The following is a 19680-nucleotide window of genomic DNA, read 5'->3' on the forward strand; positions in this document are numbered from 1 at the left end:
ACTCTGTGCGGTGGCAAAGTATTTCGACGCATATCACGTCATGGCTTCAGAGACAATTATAGAGCAAAATAAACAACGCATATCACGTCATGGTTTCAGAGACAATTATAGAGCAAAATAAAAAAGCACATCCTTAACTCTGTTCTCTTGCTTCTTTCAGGCTCAGGTACAGAAATGGTACGGCGCACCAAGTTGTACAGTGCACTACAACCTAGCGCAGTTTAGTAGACCGACTTCAGAAGTTTCCAGGATCTGACTGGAATGTAGACTACTCATGTTTGATGAGCTGCCAATGAGAACCAACAATAACAGGGGTGCTGTATATCGGCAGGGAGGGACTGTTGAGTGAATCACTGGTAACTCCTGTTCCACATAATGTATTTAAATACAGTATCCCCAACATAGCTTATTCTAATATTTGCACTACTGTACATTATTATACACTGCATATTTATTTACAGCGCATAGGAAAATATTCAGACCTCTCAACTTTTTCCACATTTTGTTACATTAACAGCCTTATTCTAAAATGGATGAAATTGTTTTTTCCCCCCCAATCTACACACTATATCCCATAATGAAAAAGCAAAAAAAAATACCCTATAAAATCGGTACTTTGTTGGAACTTTTAAGCAATTACAGCCTTGGAGTCTTCTTGGGCATGACGCTAAAAGCGTGGCACACCTGTATTTGGGGAGTTTCTCCCATTCTTCTTCTCTGCAGATCTTCACAAGCTCTGTCAGGTGGGATAGGGAGAGCCACTGCACAGCTTTTGTAAGGTCTCTCCAGAGATGTCCGATCGGGTTCAAGTCCGGGCCACTCAAGGATATTCAGAGAATTGTCCCAAAGCCACTCCTGTTTTGTCTTGGCTGTGTGCTTAGGGTCGTTGTCCTGTTGGAAAGTTAAGCCTTGCCCCAGTCTGAGGTCCTGTGTGCTCTGGAGTAAGTTTTCATTAAGGATCTCGCTGTACCATAACCAATAATCATTGTTCCCTCGATCCTGACTAGTCTCCCAGTCCCTGCCGCTGAAAAATATCCCCATAGCGTGATGCTGCCACCACCATGCTTCACCGTAGGGATGGTGCCAGTTTCCTCCAGATGTGACGCTTGGCATTCAGGCAAAAGGGTTCAATCTTGGTTTCATCAGAGAATTTTGTTTCTCATGGTCTAAGAGCCTTTAGGTACCTTTTGGCAAACTCCAAGCAGGCTGTCATGGCCACTATCATAAAACCTTGATTGGTGGAGGGCTGCAGAGATGGTTGTCCTTCTGGAAGGCTTTCCCATCTCCACAGAGGAACTATGTGGCTCTGTCAAAGTGACCATCGGGTTCTTGGTCAACTCCCTGACCAAGGCCCTTCGACCCCGATTGCTCAGTTTGGCCGGGCGGCCAGCTCTAGGAAGAGTCGATGGTTCCAAACTGCTTCCATTTAAGAATGGAGGCCACTGTTCTTGGGGACCTTCAATGATGCAGACATTTTTTGGTACCCTTCCCCAGATATGTGCCTCGACTATTGTGTCGAGGCACAGATATATGGACAATTCCTTCAACATCATGGCTTGGCGTTTGTTCTGTGTGTGTCTCCAAATCATGTCCAATCAATTGAATTTACCACAGGTGGACTCCAATGAAGTTGTAAAAACATCAAGGATTATCAATGGAAACAGGATAAACCGGAGCTCAAGTCTCATAGCAAAGGGTCTGAATACATAAGTAAATAAGGTATCTGTTTTTATTTTTAATACATTTGCAAACATTTCTAAAAACCTGTTTTCACTGTCATTATGGGGTGTTGTGTGTAGATTGAGGAGGAAAACAATGTATTTAATCCATTTTAGAATAAGGCTGTAATGTAACAAAATGTGGGAAAAGTCAAGTATATTGCAATTCCGGGAATGCACTGTATACACGAATGCACTGTATATACTGGATTCTTGACAAAGCTCACTAATACATCTACTGCTGTACATATTCTTAGTTCGGCTTGTGTAAAGTCCACCCAGTGTGCTTATGTAAAGATTGCATTTTGATACTGCTACAGTGCTATTTGGGTTAATTGGATTCGTCTTGCCATTCTTGATTGCTTGCTTTTTATTTAACATCCTTACATTTGGGTTCTTTGACATTCGACTTCAATGTTAGGAGCTAGTAAAATAAGCATTTTCACTACAGCACTATAACACCTGCTAAGCTGTGTACACAACCAATACACTTAAGATTTCTTATGGGGCTTGTGTGAACAGTTATACCCTCGATGTTCAAAAGACAGCTGCCATTTAATTCCATATCGTGTTACCAGGGTGCATGTCATTTTGGTTTAGTCTGCCCTGATACCCTGTTTCATGTGTGTCTGTCTCCATCCTTCTCTCTCGTGGCATTTGGCAGAATGTTCCCCCCCAACAGATAGCAAGATTGACACACCAGTGGCGGTGCACTCACCTCTCTTCTCCTGAAAAATCATATCTGGGCCCCTTATCAATCTGGCTTTAGAGGAAAAACAACAGCAACGATTACAAGCAGCACAACGGGGACAGTAGGGGATGCAGTGTGTGGTTTTAGAGTATTCATTATTTTAACAGAGGAATGTAAGGAAATCACATGCATGGTTAAGTCACTACACTCACACTTTTGCAACACACATTATCTGTGACCACTGCATTGTTGGGGCAGTGTCACTTTCTATAGGTGTAGCTGGTAGACTAAAAAAGGGGAAACATGGCTGCCAAACAAACACTCAAACTGAAAACTGTGTTCCATAAGTAACAATAATTGCATTATGATCAGGATAGGAAGCACAGTTAGAACCATCAGAACACACTCATGCAAACTGCAAACACAGGCTCCCAAAGGCCACACAAGAGCAGCTGCGGAAGCGACACACCCTATAAGAAAGAGGCATGTTGGGGACAACGCAACAAACTGCCTGGCTGTCCATCTATGCAAGCCTATGGCGCTGGCTCACTCATGCGCCAGGTTAGTTGCTATCCGGACCAAGCCAAACTTGCGGACACATACACAAGCCAGCTGACTGGAGCCATTCTGCCACAGCAAAGGCATTGCCCCCTCTCCACTAACGTCTCCCTATTAAACCGTAGAACATTAAGACATTTGTTTTACGTTGAAACAAGTTAAGGACCGACGCAGCTGAAGCAAATTATTATTTATATTTTATGATCATCTCATTTTTCTTTCATGTCCCACAAACCAGGTGCCTCAGAAATAAATCAGTGTTAATTATTTGAAAGAGATGGAATTAACATGCAGGTTTGTCTGAGGTAGGGCTGGGCGATATATATAATTCATTTGAATGTCTGTTTCAGAGCAATGTTTCTAATGCCTGTATCACAAGAGTAAAGGTTAAAAAAAACTAACAGTTTTTATGAGCGTGTCTTTTTGGGCTCATCTCCTTCGGTCCTTCTGTGCGGTGTGCACCTTCCCACTTGCACACAGACTCCAAGTCTTTCCCTCTGCCCCCCACAACAACAAAGAAACTAAAGATCACTTCTTCCTCTCAGACAAGCGATTTCAACTCGCTATTTGCATTTGAGGTTCGGTCCAACAAAATCGGTCATATAGAAACCGAAACACATTGAGACATTTTACTGTAATAGAGGAAAATTTAACCTTTGTAACAATACCCTTTTTAGGTCTCAACTCCCACATTTCAGAACTTCGCAGACTGTACTTGGGAGTAACAATGAAGATGAAATGTATGCTCAGTTTGTCAAGCGCGGCATTGCAGTACCATGTATGCTAGCAGCATTTTAGCCACAGACTTATGTGCTAGCTGTCTAGGAGTTGGTCCTCCCCTTTGCTCCTATAAACAGCCTCCACTCTTCTGGGAAGGCTGTCCACCAGATGTTGGAGCTTTACTCAGCACTCAGTTGTCCCGTTCCGTGAGCCGTTGTTGCTCCTCAATGTTTCCACTTCACAATAACAGCACTTAGTTGACCGGGGCAGCTCTAGCAGAGCAGAAATTTGGCAAACTGACCTGTTCGAAATGTGGCATCCTATGACGGTGCCACGTCGAAAGTCACTGAGCTCTTCAGGAAGGCCATTCTACTGCCAAAGTGTCTATGGCGATTGCATGGCTGTGTGATTGATTTTATACACCTGTCCGCAATGGGTGTTGCTGAAATGGTCGAATCCTCTAATTTGAAGGGGTGTCCACACACACATATACTCTATCTATATACACACACACAAAAATCGCCCATAAGTTTGAAAAAAATATAGATGTGATTTTTAGGCCATATCGCCCAGCCCTACTTTGAGGAAGCATTTAAACCTGCTGCACCCCCTGGGAAAGAGCCCAACCTATCATCGCCCATTCATCTAAACCCCACAAAGCCCGGTCTTTGACAACCCTAGAAATAGTAGACTGTCATCTCATCTCGCTTAATGCTAGTCATAACACCCAGGACGAATTATATAGCCAACTAAGTGTTAATTATAATCCAATACAAAGTGACATACAGTGGGGCAAAAAAGTATTTAGTCAGCCACCAATTGTGCAAGTTCTCCCACTTAAAAAGATGAGGCTTGTAATTTTCATCATAGGTACACTTCAACTATGAGAAAATCCAGAAAATCACATTATAGGATTTTTTATGAATTTATTTGCAAATTATGGTGGAAAATCAGTATTTGGTCAATAACAAAAGTTTATCAATACTTTGTTATATACCCTTTGTTGGCAATGACAAAGATCAAATTTGTAAGTCGCTCTGGATAAGAGCGTCTGCTAAATGACTTAAATGTAATGTAAATGTAATCAAATGTTTTTCTGTAAGTCTTCACAAGGTTCACACACACTGCTGCTGGTATTTTGGCCCATTCCTCCATGCAGATCTCCTCTAGAGCAGTGATGTTTTGGGGCTGTTGCTGGGCAACACAGACTTCCAACTCCCTTCAAAGATTTTCTATGGGGTTGAGATCTGGAGACTGGCTAGTCCACTCCAGGACCTTGAAATGCTTCTTACGAAGCCACTCCATTGCCCGGGCGATGTGTTTGGGATCATTGTCATGCTGAAAGACGCTGCAACGTTTCATTTTCAATGCCCTTGCTGACGGAGGGGGGTTTTCACTCAAAATCTCACGATACATGGCCCCATTCATTTTTTCCTTTACACGGATCAGTCGGCCTGGTCCCTTTGCAGAAAAACAGCCCCAAAGCATAATGTTTCCACCCCCATGCTTCACAGTAGGTATGGTGTTCTTTGGATGCAACTCAGCATTCTTTGTCCTCCAAACACAACGAGTTGAGTTTTTACCAAAAAGTTATATTTTGGTTTCATCTGACCATATGACATTCTCCCAATCTTCTGGATCATCCAAATGCTCTCTAGCAAGCTTCAGACGGGCCTGGACATGTACTGGCTTAAGCAGGGGGACACGTCTGGCACTGCAGGATTTGCATCCCTGGCGGCGTAGTGTGTTACTGATGGTAGGCGTTGTTACTTTGGTCGCAGGTCATTCACTAGGTCCCCTCGTGTGGTTCTGGTATTTTTGATCACCGTTCTTGTGATCATTTTGACCCCACGGGGTGAGATCTTGCGTGGAGCCCCAGATCGAGGGAGATTATCAGTGGTCTTGTATGTCTTCCATTTCCTAATAATTGCTCCCACAGTTGATTTCTTCAAACCAAGCTGCTTACCTATTGCAGATTCAGTCTTCCCAGCCTGGTGCAGGTCCTTTGACAGCTCTTTGGTCTTGGCCATAGTGGAGTTTGGAGTGTGACTGTTTGAGGTTGTGGACAGATGTCTTTTATACTGATATAAGCTCAAACAGGTGCCATTAATGCAGGTAACGAGTGGAGGACAGAGGAGCCTCTTAAAGAAGAAGTTACAGGTCTGTGAGAGCCAGAAATCTTGCTTGTTTGTAGGTAACCAAATACTTATTTTCCACCATAATTTGCAAATAAATTCATTAAAAATCCTACAATGTGATTTTCTGGATTTTTTTTCTCATTTTGTCTTTCATAGTTGAAGTGTACCTATGATGAAAATTGCAGGCCTCTCATCTTTTTAAGTGAGAGAACTTGCACAATTGGTGGCTGACTAAATACATTTTGCCCCCCTGTACAAGATACACTAATATGTCTTATGTTGAGTGAATTTGATACTACATTATCAAAGCTGGTTTAAAATCTCAGCACTGTGATCATCTTCAAAGCAATTGAAAGGCCTAACCACTTCCTATGTGATGACATCTAGGGCACTCAATGACCAGGGTTGGGTGAGACGATGCATACTGACAGACAAAACACACAACTCACATATACAAACCTGTGCCCCATTTAACCCAAAGGGAAGGGACAAGGAACTAGAACACACCATATGCCACAGACCCAGAGCAGAACCCTATGTCCAACAATCTCAATGCCCACCCATTGAGTTACAGATATGGTGTGGGTCTATCTATATTTGACTTTAATGCAAATCAGTTAATCAGAGACAGAAGAGCTCAGTGGAGTTACATAAGGGTTTATGTACAGCCCCGCATTTCAACTTGATTTGGCCGATGTATTAAGCCTTAACAATAGGCTGAGGTCCTGCTCTCTGGTGACCATGGCAACAGGTATGCGGGAAAATAAATCCCTCTGTGAGCAGCACAGGTGTTCACTTACCCCATGCCCTGTGCTGAAAACCTGCTCCCTCGCCTGCCTCGCTCACGCTCTTCCCCTAGAGAGAGGGACAGTCAAGTTACACTATTGAAAAAAACATAACACTACAGAAAATACAATGCATTGTCCTTGTGGAACATTTGCCTGCTTGAATGCATATTCAAATTTTACTGCGTGCCCTACAACAGATGGAGCCCTGCATTTTGTGACCCTTTAACTTGGCTGTAAGAGTAAAATGTTTATTTGGTGGAATCGGTGCAAGCTGCACATTCTACCTAGTCACCGCATTCCAAAGTCATGTTTTTTGGGTGGCTAAAACCATGATTTGGTGAAACAGTAAAGTGCATTATTGTCATACGTCAATATTGAGCTAATAGGGCACAGTTTTACAATCGAGATATCTGATATGGCATTGAGCTACGGAGCATCCAAAATGCACACAGGCCATTGCGAGTGCATATAAGCCTCATTGCCTAAATATAACAGGCCTCAAATTTACTATTAGATTAATACATGGCTACTAGCAGTAGGCATTATATTTAGAGTTTACAATCTAGCTAATGTGTTTTGAGTTTACTTTCTCAGGTGGTGAATTAGCCCCAAATGAATGAGCCTGTCATATTAGTGCACATAAAGATGGATGCTAATTAATCTAATATATATTTATTGTTTAACATTTTGGGGCCCTATTTTGACAGTAAAATGTAAGAACCTAATTGTCAACCCAAAATGTAATGACAATCATGAGATTAGGGTGAACATAAAAATATCTTGACTCATGCATTCCTGCTTGGACGTTAGGGAAAAAAACACATTTCTTGAATACCATCTCAGTAGTCTATTTACACTTTATAAAGATCTGGGAGTGACTTTATGAGATGGTAACCAATTATTTATATTGCGTGACAACAAGAAACATATGTTTGGTGCTATAAAATCATGGGCTGGTGCCACCAAATGAAAACGTTAGTGGCACCAGTGCCACAGGGTAAAAGGTTAGTCTGGAGCCCTGGAATGCTATGATATGTTTGTTTTGACACTCTAGAGGGGACATTAACCTTAGTTTATGTTGAGACCTTAGCTGTGTTTCAATACATATTAACATAATGAGTATACACTACATACTATTAGTTCATTTTATTATTCTGTAAACAAACGATATCCTTTCAGTTGAGAGTACTAGCACCTTGCCTGTCAATCAGCAGTTGATTCTGTTGCTATGCAACCTCTTGCTAGCTTGTTAGCATAACAAATTACTAGCTAGACTTCAGGTCTGTTCGCAAATTCAAATCTGGAATGCCAGAGTGCGCTCTGAGCATTCATAAATTCAGGGTGTTGTCAGATTGTCCGTTCTTAAATTCAGAGCGCACACTTGACACTATGGCTGTGGAATAGGGTTGATCTGAGCGTTCTGAACTCACAACGGCTATCAAGCACCCAAGCTAACTGGCTAACATCTCAAGCTGACCATTTTACTCGCCTTAGCAGAGCTGGTTAACCTGTTTTCATGTTATCCAGAGCGTTGGTGACTAACTGTGATGCTGCCAACAATTTAATTACTCTTTTTGCCAATGTTTAATGACACCAGCCACATTCAACAGGTGTTGAGCGTTTGTAAATTCAGTTATTCTGCGCTCTGCCTCTGGTAGTCAGATGAGAGTGCTCTGAAATCTGGGTAGATAGCCAGAGCGAATTTACAACCTGTACGACTATACCATTTAGCTAAGCTATGAATGATGTGAATAATCAAGTAAATAAAAGTTGAGTAGTTAGTTTGATAGCATAAAGAAAATATACTGGCAAGTTTGTTGTACGAGCAGCCTACTAATGTTACAGTAGGTAACTAACATACCTGGTACATACTGTTGTAATTATATGCTGTGCAGTTCATAAGGATAGCGTAGCTAACAAATTGTCAACCAACATAACGCGTAACATAAATTATTTGAAAAGACATTACTTAATTACATTGCTCAACATTTTGTTAACATTTGTCATAATTAGTTAAAGCAACAAATTTGTATCCGCTCTCGTCGGCTGCATATTTTCCGACATTTCTTCCAATCTGAAAACGTTGTGAAGCAATGCCCATTTTCTGAAGAATTACATTATGGACCCAAAAAGCACAGATAGTGCCCACTGCGTGTATACTTCATATTTTGGCAAATTTAGCACGACATCCGGGAACTTATTTACATAAGTATTCAGAGCCTTTGCTGTGAGACTCAAAATTGAACTCAGGTACATCCTGTTTCCATTGATCATCCTTGAGATGTTTCTACAACTTGGAGTCCACCTGTGTTAATTCAATTGATTGGACATGATTTGCAAAGGCACACACCTGTCTCTATAAGGTCCCACATTTGACAGTGCACGTGAGAGCAAAAACCAAGCCATGAGGTTGAAGAGATGCCAGTAGAGCTCCGAGACAGGATTGTGTCGAGGCACGGATCTGGGGAAGGGTACCAAAACATGTCTGCAGCATTGAAGGTCCCCAAGAACACACTGGCCTCCATCATTCTTAAATGGAAGAAGTTTGAAACCACCAAGACTCTTCCTAGAGCTGGCCGCTCGGCCAAACTGAGCTATCTGGGGAGAAGGGCCTTGGTCAGATAGGTGAACAAGAACCCAATGGTCACTCCGACAGAGCTCCAGAGATCTTCTATGGAGACGGGAGAGCCAGAACCCTCAAGGACAATAATCTCTGCAGCACTCCACCAACCAGGCATTTATGGTAGAGTGCCAGACAGAAGCCACTCTTCAGTAAAAGGCACATTACAGCCCACGTGGAGTGATTCTCTGATCTGATGAAACCAAGGTTAAACGCTTTGGCCTGAATGCCAAACGTCACATCTGAAGGAAACCTGGCACCCTCCCTACGGTGAAGCATGGTGGTGGCAGCATCATGCTGTGGGGATGTTTTTCCAGCGGCAGGGACTGAGAGACAAGCCAACCTGACAGAGCATGAGAGGATCTGCAGAGAAGGGGAGAAACTCCCCAAATACAGGTGTGCAAAGCTTGTAGTGTCATACCAAATAATACTCAAGTCTGTAATCGCTACCAAAGGTGCTTCAACAATGTGCTGAGTAAAGTGTTCAAATACTTCTGTAAATGTAATATTTTTTTAGCAAACATTTCTAAAACCCTGTTTTTGCTTTGTCATTATGGGATAGCGTGTGTAAATGAGGGGAAAAAAACTTATTTAATCAATTTTAGAATAAGGCTGTAACATAAAATGTGGAAAAAGTCAAGGGGTCTGAATACTTTCCGAATGCACTCTATGTAGTGGAGAAACTTACCTCTTCCTCTGCCTCTCCCCCTGTGGCCTCGCTCGGTGCCCCTGTCTGCTATCCCAGCAGCCTTTCCGCCATCCAGACCATTCTCCTGTCCACGGACTGAGAGGAGAGGGAACACGCATGAGGTAGTGAGGGAAAACAGATGCGTGTGAAGTCAAAAATTAGGTTTGAAGTTAAAATGTCGGTTAAGTCGCTACAATGCGGGAATGTTTTTTTCTTCAGAAATCTAAGGTGAGAATATTTGTGGCACACACTGCCCCTCCATGACAACGGCAGGAGCCACAAAGGGTCTACACTGGAGTGCCAGTGTCACTTCCCAGGACAATGCAAAGGTATGTGATCTCTACTCACACTCTCGTCCCCTGCTGGCCCCTCGGCCCCTGCGTGGGGCCCCACCTCTACGACGTGCCACTTCCCTCTCTGCTCCCCTCTCCCTGTTATCCTTTCCTTCCTCTCCGGTCTCGGCGTGGCCAGGCTCCTTCTGACCAGACACTCCTTTCTTCTTCCCCACCATCTCCCAAGAGTCCTGAGGAGACCAGTGAGGTGACCGACAGGGTTCAGTTTGATTATGTTAGGCAAACTAACTTCCACTTAAGTCAAATTTGTACGTAGTCTCCCACTGACATTAATGCAAGACTAAATGAAAATTGACTAAAGTGGAAGTTAGGATTCGCCCTGTAGTAAGCTAGATGGGTAACCTTGTTAACTCCCTCCCTTTGGTCCAACTCATAAGCCCTGACAAAGGCAAAACTCACAGTATCTGGGCTACCCTCCAGCAACACATTGATGGCTCTGTTGACATCTCCGTTGCAGTCGTGCAGCGCGATCATGGACTCATCCTGGTCCTTGCCTGTGATGTCAATCAGCTGGACGGGGGAAACGGATGATTATCTTCAGTGAGTATATTGCCATGTAGCCCAATCCACTCGTACCGATATATGGGTTGAAAATGGCAGATTTGGTCACTGATAAGCGCCTAAATTGGAACGCAGCAACTGTACAATAACATGCTATAAATTACGTCAGAGCTCAGGCTCTGCGCTTCACAGTGCTATATGGATTTTGATTGACAGCCGTTCTGAACTTGAACACAGCACATGACAAGAAGTTGCCCACATCACTCCTCCTAATTGGGCAACTTTGGCAACAAAAAAAATTGACTGGGAAATGCTGTAAATTAAGAGGACTCTATGTATTTTGAAAGATGAGACTATTTTAACAAATACCACTTTGATGTCAAACAAGCCAAACACCCTTCCAAATGTGCACTTCACATTTCTAAATCATATAGTGTCAACATTTATCATTACTATGTCTGATGTAGTTACAAGATGAGATGGCATCATACCCTGGGATGATCTGAACAGAATGAGCCCGTTTGTCTATTGTGAAGTAACACTCACCTGAATGCACTCATGACTCCTATGCACACCAAAATTACAAATAAAGTATCTCTGAATTGCTTTGTGAAAGCCTAACACTAAGATTGTATTTTATAACTTAGCTAGTCATGTTGGCAATAGAACAAGCTTTGAAATGACGCCCACCTGACCCAGTTTGTAATTTAAAATGGTCCGTTTTTGGATTGCGTAAAAAGTAATAGGTGCAATGGCGGGGATGTAGTGTTGTAATTCCGAACAAAACTACAAGTGTGCCTGCTCTAGTCCCGAAACCACACAGCTAGGTCAGCTAAAAAAAAAGCACCTTGTAGTTGAACACAGGTCACTGACCATCTCGAATCCCACCGTACCTTCTCCGCTGTGCAATCTGGTTTCCGAGCCGGTCACGGGTGCACCTCAGCCACGCTCAAGGTACTAAACGATATCATAACCGCCATCGATAAAAGACAGTACTGTGCAGCAGTCTTCATCGACCTTGCCAAGGCGTTCGACTCTGTCAATCACCATATTCTTATCGGCAGACTCAGTAGCCTCGGTTTTTCTGATGACTGCCGTGCCTGGTTCACAAACTACTTTGCAGACAGAGTGTCAAATTGGAGGGCATGCTGTCCGGTCCTCTGGCAGTCTCTATGGGGGTGCCACAGGGTTCAATTCTCGGGCAGACTCTTTTCTCTGTATATATCAATGATGTTGCTCTTGCTGCGGGCGATTCCCTGATCCACTTCTACGCAGACGACACCATTCTATATACTTCAGGCGAGTCCTTGGACACTGTGCTATCTAACCTCCAAACGAGCTTCAACGCCATACAACACTCCTTCCGTGGCCTCCAACTGCTCTTAAACGCTAGTAAAAACCAAATGCATGCTTTTCAACCGGTCGCTGCCTGCACCCGCACGCCCGACTAGCATCACCATCCTGGATGGTTTCGACCTAGAATATGTGGACATCTATAAGTACCTAGGTGTCTGGCTAGACTGTAAACTCTCCTTCCAGACTCATATCAAACATATCCAATCTAAAATCAAATCTAGAGTCGGCTTTCTATTCCGCAACAAAGCCTAATTCACTCACACCGCCAAACTTACCCTAGTAAAACTGACTATCCTACCGATCCTCGACTTCATCTACAAAATAGCTTCCAACACTACTCAGCAAACTGGATGCAGTTTATCACAGTGCCATCCGTTTTGTCACTAAAGCACCTTATACCACCCACCACTGCGACCTGTATGCTCTAGTCGGCTGGCCCTCGCTACATATTCGTCACCAGACCCACTGGCTCCAGGTCATCTACAAGTCCATGCTAGGTAAACCTCCGCCTTCTCAGTTCACGATGGCAACACCCACCCGTAGCACGCGCTCCAGCAGGTGTATCTCACTGATCATCCCTAAAGCCAACACCTTATTTGGCCGCCTTTCGTTCCAGTTCTCTGCTGCCGGTGACTGGAACAAATTGCAAATGTACAACTGCAGCTGTACATAGTCTATGGGTAAATAGGCCACCCAATTTTACCTACCTCATCTCCATACTGTTTTTATTTATTTACTTTTCTGCTCTTTTGCACACCAATATCTCTACCTGTACATGACCATCTGATCATTTATCACTCCAGTGTTAATCTGCAAAATTTTTATTATTTGCCTACCTCCTCATGCCTTTTGCACACTATGTATATACTATTTTCTACTGTGTTGTGTCTAATTGTTTACTCCATGTGTAACTCTGTGTTGTCTGTTCACACTGCTATGCTTTATCTTGGCCAGGTCGCAGTTGCAAATGAGAACTTGTTCTCAACTAGCCTACCTGGTTAAATAAAGGTGAAATAAAATGTGGAGGCAATTCTTTTAAAAAGACTTCATAGGTGCGTGTGAGTTTCCTACCATTTCTACAGTTCAGTGTGCCAGGTATGATTTTCATATGCACATTTTCGTGGAACAGTTTCATTTCAATAATAACGTTTTATTTTCTCAAAATCATTGCCACGTGGTTAATCATAAAAATCTGAATCTAAATGATACAAATCTAAAAGTCAACTTATGCGAGATCACCAGCCATATAGACACATTGAGACATTGTGATCCATTGGCGGCTAAAGATAAGTGAATGGAAACACAGCAGTAGGCCTACAACTTCCATTGCCCTTTCACACTGAGGATGGGTGATTAGAGGGGGAGATTGTTGTAAAGATTTTTCTAAAAACTTACTGTGAGGAACTATAGTTTCAATATAGAATTCGCAATGGATGGAGAAAAAAAACGCTTTCCTACATTTCCGCACAGCAGGTCAGGTACTTCTATGCGTGTTCAGCTGCACGCACTCCCTCAACATTATCAGGACAGAGAAAAAACAGACACTTGCACATTGCTCACATGGCGCACTCAAAACAAAAGACAATGAAATAATTGACAAATCTCGTAGATTATGGTTATGAAATAAACCCAAACTGGTTTATCGCATGTGCAGCAGGTTGTGAACTCTGCAAACAACATTTCCACCCAGAATGATAACTGTAATTGGCTAATTAACATGCATTACACAAATGTTATGTAACCAAATGATGGGGATTAACAACATATTTACTACTGGTGAAATATGTAAATGGAGAATTGACAAAAACAAAACAAAGGGCTAACAATTCACACAATGAAACAATTCCAGGCTATATCACAACTGGCCGTGATTGGGAGTCCCATAGGATGGCGCACAATTGGACCAGTGTTGTCCGGGTTAGGACATCATTGTAAATAAGAACCATTCTGTCACACCACTCCCCTTCTTGTCTTAACATTTTAAATTATACTCAAGACATTATCAACACACAGTTTAGATGTTTTTCACTGACAGTCACAACTCAACCAGCCAGGCCTATTGCCACGTGCGCTGCTTAAAGTGTGGGCTTGCCAAACAGTCATAGACCTACGGCTAGTGATTTCAAACAATCCACAGCTATTTTTTATAGAAGCTAATGATCCTCGATTCCTCTGTGGCTAAGACATGCTTTCTGGTGAAGTATTTTTAATGATTATTTCTGTATAGACTGGAGTAATTACATAATTTTGGCAACAGTACTTCCATTACTTCCCGATTGGACTCATAGCTATGCCATTTCTCTCCTGTTCTATTGGTTCTTATCAAAGAAATGTCATTGTCTAGAAGCCAAAGACACAAGCCTAGTCGTATTAGCAACCCATCCTAGTTGTTGCATCTTAGATTCCCCCTCCATCTAGGTTACCAACAGCGATTTTCTTCAGGCACATATGGAACGCTATCAGATGCGCTGTTTCGAATGGTGTTTTCCCAGGTGAGCTGTTCTCCCCCGCAAATTGAAATTTGTCAAATGTTTGAAAGTGATGTTTTATTGGCTGCTTCATTACATGAGTTGCATGTTCTGTTAAGATGCATTACCATAATCTAAATGTGATTTCCGTCATTCTAAGCACAGTGGGCGGACTCATTAATGGGCTGTGCACCAAATCAAATCACATTTTATTGGTCACATACACACGGTTAGCAGATGTTAATGCAAGTGTAGCGAAAGGCTTGCCTCTAGTTCCAACAGTGCAGTAATATCTAACACGTAATCTAACAAATTCACGACTATCTGATACACACAAACGTAAAGGGATGAATAAGAATATGCACATATAAATATATGGATGAGCGATGGCCATGCAGCATAGGCAAGATGCAGTAGATTGCATAGAATACAGTATATACACATTAGAGATGAGTAATGAAGGGGCATGGTAAATTTCTCAAATGATTAGTAAATTAACATTTTCCCGGACACGTTGGCTGGCGCCAAAATTTCCTAAAGGGAAACCCTGGAACAATACTAGATCTCTTTGAATGTACATCAATGTAACGGATCTCCCTTCAGGCAGCAAAAAGGGTAGTGGGATGCTACATGTGATGAAGGGAAGGCTAAGTTCTCACCTGCTTGACTTTCTCTTCAAAGTCAGCATCATTGTGGTCCGAAATCATCTGCGCGAGTCGGATCTGCTCAGCAGTGGCCTGTGTGGAGAAAGGGTGGAACATCAACTTCTAAGTCACCACAAAGTTGTTTAAAGGGGTCTCTTATGTCATCTCAATGACAATCGTTTATCCACCCATTAAGAATTGGTTCGGTACTACGTGTAGCTTTTCCATCACTATTAAACAAACAATTAAAGGGTCTATTCAATCCAGCAAATGCTGCATGACTGCTCAATTGGAAATTACCTTTGCGCAATAGAAATGTAATCTAACGCTTCAGCGATACAGATTGGATAGAGCCCCAAGTCAAAAAATAAAAGTTGTCCGAGCCCTATCCACTAGAAGGAACCATACGCATCTCCTAGCTATCTATTGTTAGGACAGGTGTCGCCCTGTCAGTCATCAAGCGAGTGATGACAGAAAAACACTGCTGGTTTGACAGGTTTTTGCAAATTTATTCAAAATAAAAAACAGAAAAACCTGTACATAAATACTCAGCCCCTTTGCTATGAGACTTAATTGAGATCAGGTGCATTGTGTTTCCATTGATCATCCTTGAGATGTTTCCACAATTTGATTGATGTCCAACTCTGGTAAATTCAATTGACTGGACATAATTTGGAAAGGCACACACCTGTGTATATAAAGGTCAGGGAGGTGACCAAGAACACAATGGTCACTCTGACAGAGCTCTAGAGTTACTCTGTGGATATAGGAGTACCTTCCAGGAAGACAACAATCTCTGCAGAACTCCACCAAATCAAGCCTTCATGGAAGAGTGGCCAAACGGAAGTCACTACTCAGTAAAAGGCACAGGATAGCCCTCTTGGAGTACGCAAAAAGGAACCAAAAAGGACTCTCACTCCTGTAGCATCATACCCAAGAAGACTCAATGTAATCGCTGCGAAAGGTGCTTCAACAAAGTACTGAATAAAGGGTCTGAATACTTAGTTGAAAGTCAGAAGTTTACATACACTTAGGTTGGAGTCATTAAAACTCGTTTTTCAACCACTCCACAAATGTTTTGTTAACAAACTATAGTTTAGGCCAGTGGTCACCAAACTACGGCCCGCGGGCCGGATACGGCCCGTCAGCACATTTGGCCCGGCCCTCTGAACAATACCAGAGACGCTATCGAATTTTTTTCCTATTTGGCCTCCAGAAAAAAAATCCTAGGCCCGGTCCTGTCAAAGAGAGAACGGAATAATGGCGAAAAGGTTAGGTAAGAGAAAAATTGATTCAGAATACAGGGTATTTAACCTGCAGTGGACAAACGATTATTTTTTTGTTCAATGCAAAGAAAAGGCTGTTTGTCTCATCTGTCAAGAGACTGTGGCGGTATTCAAAGAATACAATCTTCGCCGACACTATGAATCCCGTAACAAAGACAAGTACGATAGCTTGCAAGGCCAAATACGAGCAGACACACTCTCAAAGCTAAAAAGTGGACTACTATCTCAGCAGAATACATTTGTACGCCAAGCTCAGCTGAACCAGGCATCCGTTCGGGCCAGCTTTCGGGTTGCTAAACTGATAGCAAGAAGCGGTAAGCCTTTCACTGACGGAGAGTTTGTTAAGAAATGTATGGATGCTGTCGCGGAGGTGTGTCCCGAGAAGAAAGATGCATTTAATGCCGTAAGTCTGTCGGCGAGTACAATCACCAGACGCGTTGAAGAAATCGGGAGTAATGTATATGCCCAGCTGCAGCAGAAGACGAAAGAATTTGACTTTTTTTCATTAGCACTGGATGAGAGCACGGACGTGCAAGACACAGCGCAACTGCTCATTTTTATTCGTGGAGCGCAAACTTTGAGATATGCGAGGAGCTGGCAGCCCTCCAAAGTCTCAAAGGGACTACAACGGGAGAAGATATTTTTGACAAAGTGTGCCAAACCATGGAGAAGTTGGACCTGGACTGGTCAAAGCTAGCTAGCATCACGACTGACGGGGCTCCTAGCATGGTGGGCGAAACTTGCGGTCTAATAGGACGCATGAACCGGGAGTTGGAAAAAAGGGGTCTCACCGCCCCGCTACGAGTCCACTGCCTAATTCACCAGCAAGCACTGTGCTGCAAAGTGTTGACGTGGGATTCTGTAATGAAGGTTGTGGTGTCGTGCATAAACTTCATCAGAGCAAAGGGACTTAAACACAGGCAGTTCCAAGAATTCCTGTCTGAACTGGAGTCTACGCACGGAGATGTGCTGTACTACACAGAGGTCCGATGGCTGAGCCGGGGCAGAGTTTTGAGGCGTTTTACGAGCTGCTACCCGAAATTAACGCATTTCTTCATTTAAAAGACAAAACGGTCCCAGAGCTGATCGACCCAGAATGGAAATGGCACCTCGCATTTTTAACAGACGTGACAGAAATACTTAACAGCCTTAACTTGCAGCTACAATGCGAGGGGAAACTCATTTGCGACATGTATTCACACATAAAAGCATTTGAGGTGAAATTAGCGCTGCTTTTGGAACAAGTGAAAAGCGCAACTTCGTCCATCTTCCTGCTACCCAAAACCTGTCGACAGAGAACCCAGCGGTCCCGTTCCCAGCTGAAAAGTGCGTGGAAGCACTGGAAATGCTGAAGGCGGAGTTCGGTGTGCGATTCAGTGAACTACATGTTCATGCAAAAGAAATCCGTCTTTTTCAGAACCCCTTTGTTGCCGACATTGATGAAGCCCAGCCTTCATATCAGTTTGAGTTGGCTGAGTTACAGAACTGTGATGTTCTGAAAGACGCATTCAAGCCCAACAGTCTCATTGACTTCTATGCCGCCCTCCCAAACGACACATATCCAAACATCAAAAAACACGCAATGAAAATGTCCACAGTTTTTGGCAGCACGTATATCTGCGAGAAAACCTTTTCTCGCATGAAACTGCTGAAAACCCCGATGAGATCAAGATTGACAGATGAACATTTGCATCAGTGCTTGAGACTGGCTGTAACTAGAATGGAACCTGATATTCAACTTCTCACCAGCCAGATGCAGGCCCACAGTTCACACTGATGAACATGCATAGGTAAGCTCACTTTTCTGACTTGAATGAGTCATTCTGAGCATAAACAAATATAATCATAATAAAATCTACTGGGATAAAATCCATCTTTACAACCATACTGGTAGTGAAATGTATTGTGCTGTGTAGGTGCTGTATGACTTAGTTCAGTTTCTCAACCTGCTTCTTTTGTGGTTTTCACAGGGAAGTTGATGAGAGAGCTGCAAACAGCGGTGTCTACAAGCCTACTGGAACCTACAAAAGGATTATAAGGAAGGAACACAAGAACTTTAAGAGACTGCTCATATGTGTCAGAGAGATTCTGCTCTGACAACTGAGCTGAACTTTTATCTGTTAAGATTGTGCATGGCACGACAGAAAGTTAATGTTCCATGGCTTTTTTTTCTATGAAGAACCCAGAGAGAGTTATTTAGTTATTATTTATTTCCTGTTTTTTCTGTGAAGAACTCAGAGGGTTATTTAGTTATTATTTATTTCATTAATAGTGTTATTATTTGTTTCCTGACTTTTCTGTAAAGAACCTGGAAAGGGTTATTTGGTTATGTGTGGCTTTCTGGAAAACAATACATTTTTTTAACTCCCCTACGATCGTCACACTTTCTGTTACAAACTGACACCGGCCCCCCATCAGAGAAGGGAAAAGTTATGTGGCCCTCACAGGAAAAAGTTTGGGGACCCCTGATTTAAAGGCAACGCTACCAAATACTAATTGAGTGTATGTAATCTTCTGACCCACTGGGAATGTGGTGAAAGAAATAAAAGCTGAAAAATCATTCTCTCTAGTATTATTCTGACATTTCACATTCTTAAAATAAAGTGGTGAACCTAACTGACCTAAGACAGGGAATCTTTACTAGGATTACACGTCAGGAATTGTGAAAAACAGAGTTTAAAATATATTTGGCTAAGGTGTATGTACACTTCCGACTTCAACTGTATGTAAATGTGATATAATTGTTTTTATTTCAAATACATTAGCAAAAATGTCTGTTTTTGTCATAATGGGATATTGTGTTTAGATAAATGTTTTAAATTATTTTTTAAATCCATTTTCAAATAAGGTTGTAACTTAAAATGTGGAAAAATTAAAGGGGTCTGAAAGCTTTCCGAATGCACTGTATAGGCCTTAAAATGTGTGCCAAATGATTTTTTTGTTGTTATTTCTTATATTAACGTTTGTGTCATTCCACACAACCTGAAAGAACCACTGGATATCAGAGGGGCGTTAACTCACCAGCATTCCGACCAGAAACATGACTTTAATGAATTGGATCATTTGTACATACTCCTCAAGGAAATTGAACTTATCCCAGAGGCTGCTACAAGACGCCGCCGGTGGAGAAAAGGTTTAAGGAATGGACTTC

General features: G+C 42.5%; 1 protein-coding gene across 12 annotated transcripts in view; it reads right to left on the bottom strand.

The window, feature by feature from the left end:
* LOC124013398 (ubiquitin-associated protein 2-like) overlaps nucleotides 1-19680 on the bottom strand; it is an 87104-nt gene that overhangs the window by 54811 nt on the left and 12613 nt on the right. For 8 of the 12 annotated variants that reach the window (XM_046327714.1, XM_046327719.1, XM_046327722.1 and 5 more), the window contains exons 3-8: nucleotides 15259-15336; nucleotides 10674-10784; nucleotides 10270-10444; nucleotides 9922-10017; nucleotides 6626-6680; nucleotides 2437-2481 (exon numbers count right to left, since the gene is read on the bottom strand). In XM_046327714.1, the coding sequence (XP_046183670.1) occupies nucleotides 2437-2481; nucleotides 6626-6680; nucleotides 9922-10017; nucleotides 10270-10444; nucleotides 10674-10784; nucleotides 15259-15336 (560 nt within the window). The remainder of the gene's footprint in view (nucleotides 1-2436; nucleotides 2482-6625; nucleotides 6681-9921; nucleotides 10018-10269; nucleotides 10445-10673; nucleotides 10785-15258; nucleotides 15337-19680) is intronic. The other 4 variants (XM_046327725.1, XM_046327720.1, XM_046327724.1 and 1 more) reach the window with 1 other exon arrangement.

Source organism: Oncorhynchus gorbuscha, linkage group LG24 (genome assembly GCF_021184085.1).
Source record: "Oncorhynchus gorbuscha isolate QuinsamMale2020 ecotype Even-year linkage group LG24, OgorEven_v1.0, whole genome shotgun sequence".
NCBI classification, from domain to species: Eukaryota; Metazoa; Chordata; class Actinopteri; order Salmoniformes; family Salmonidae; genus Oncorhynchus; species Oncorhynchus gorbuscha.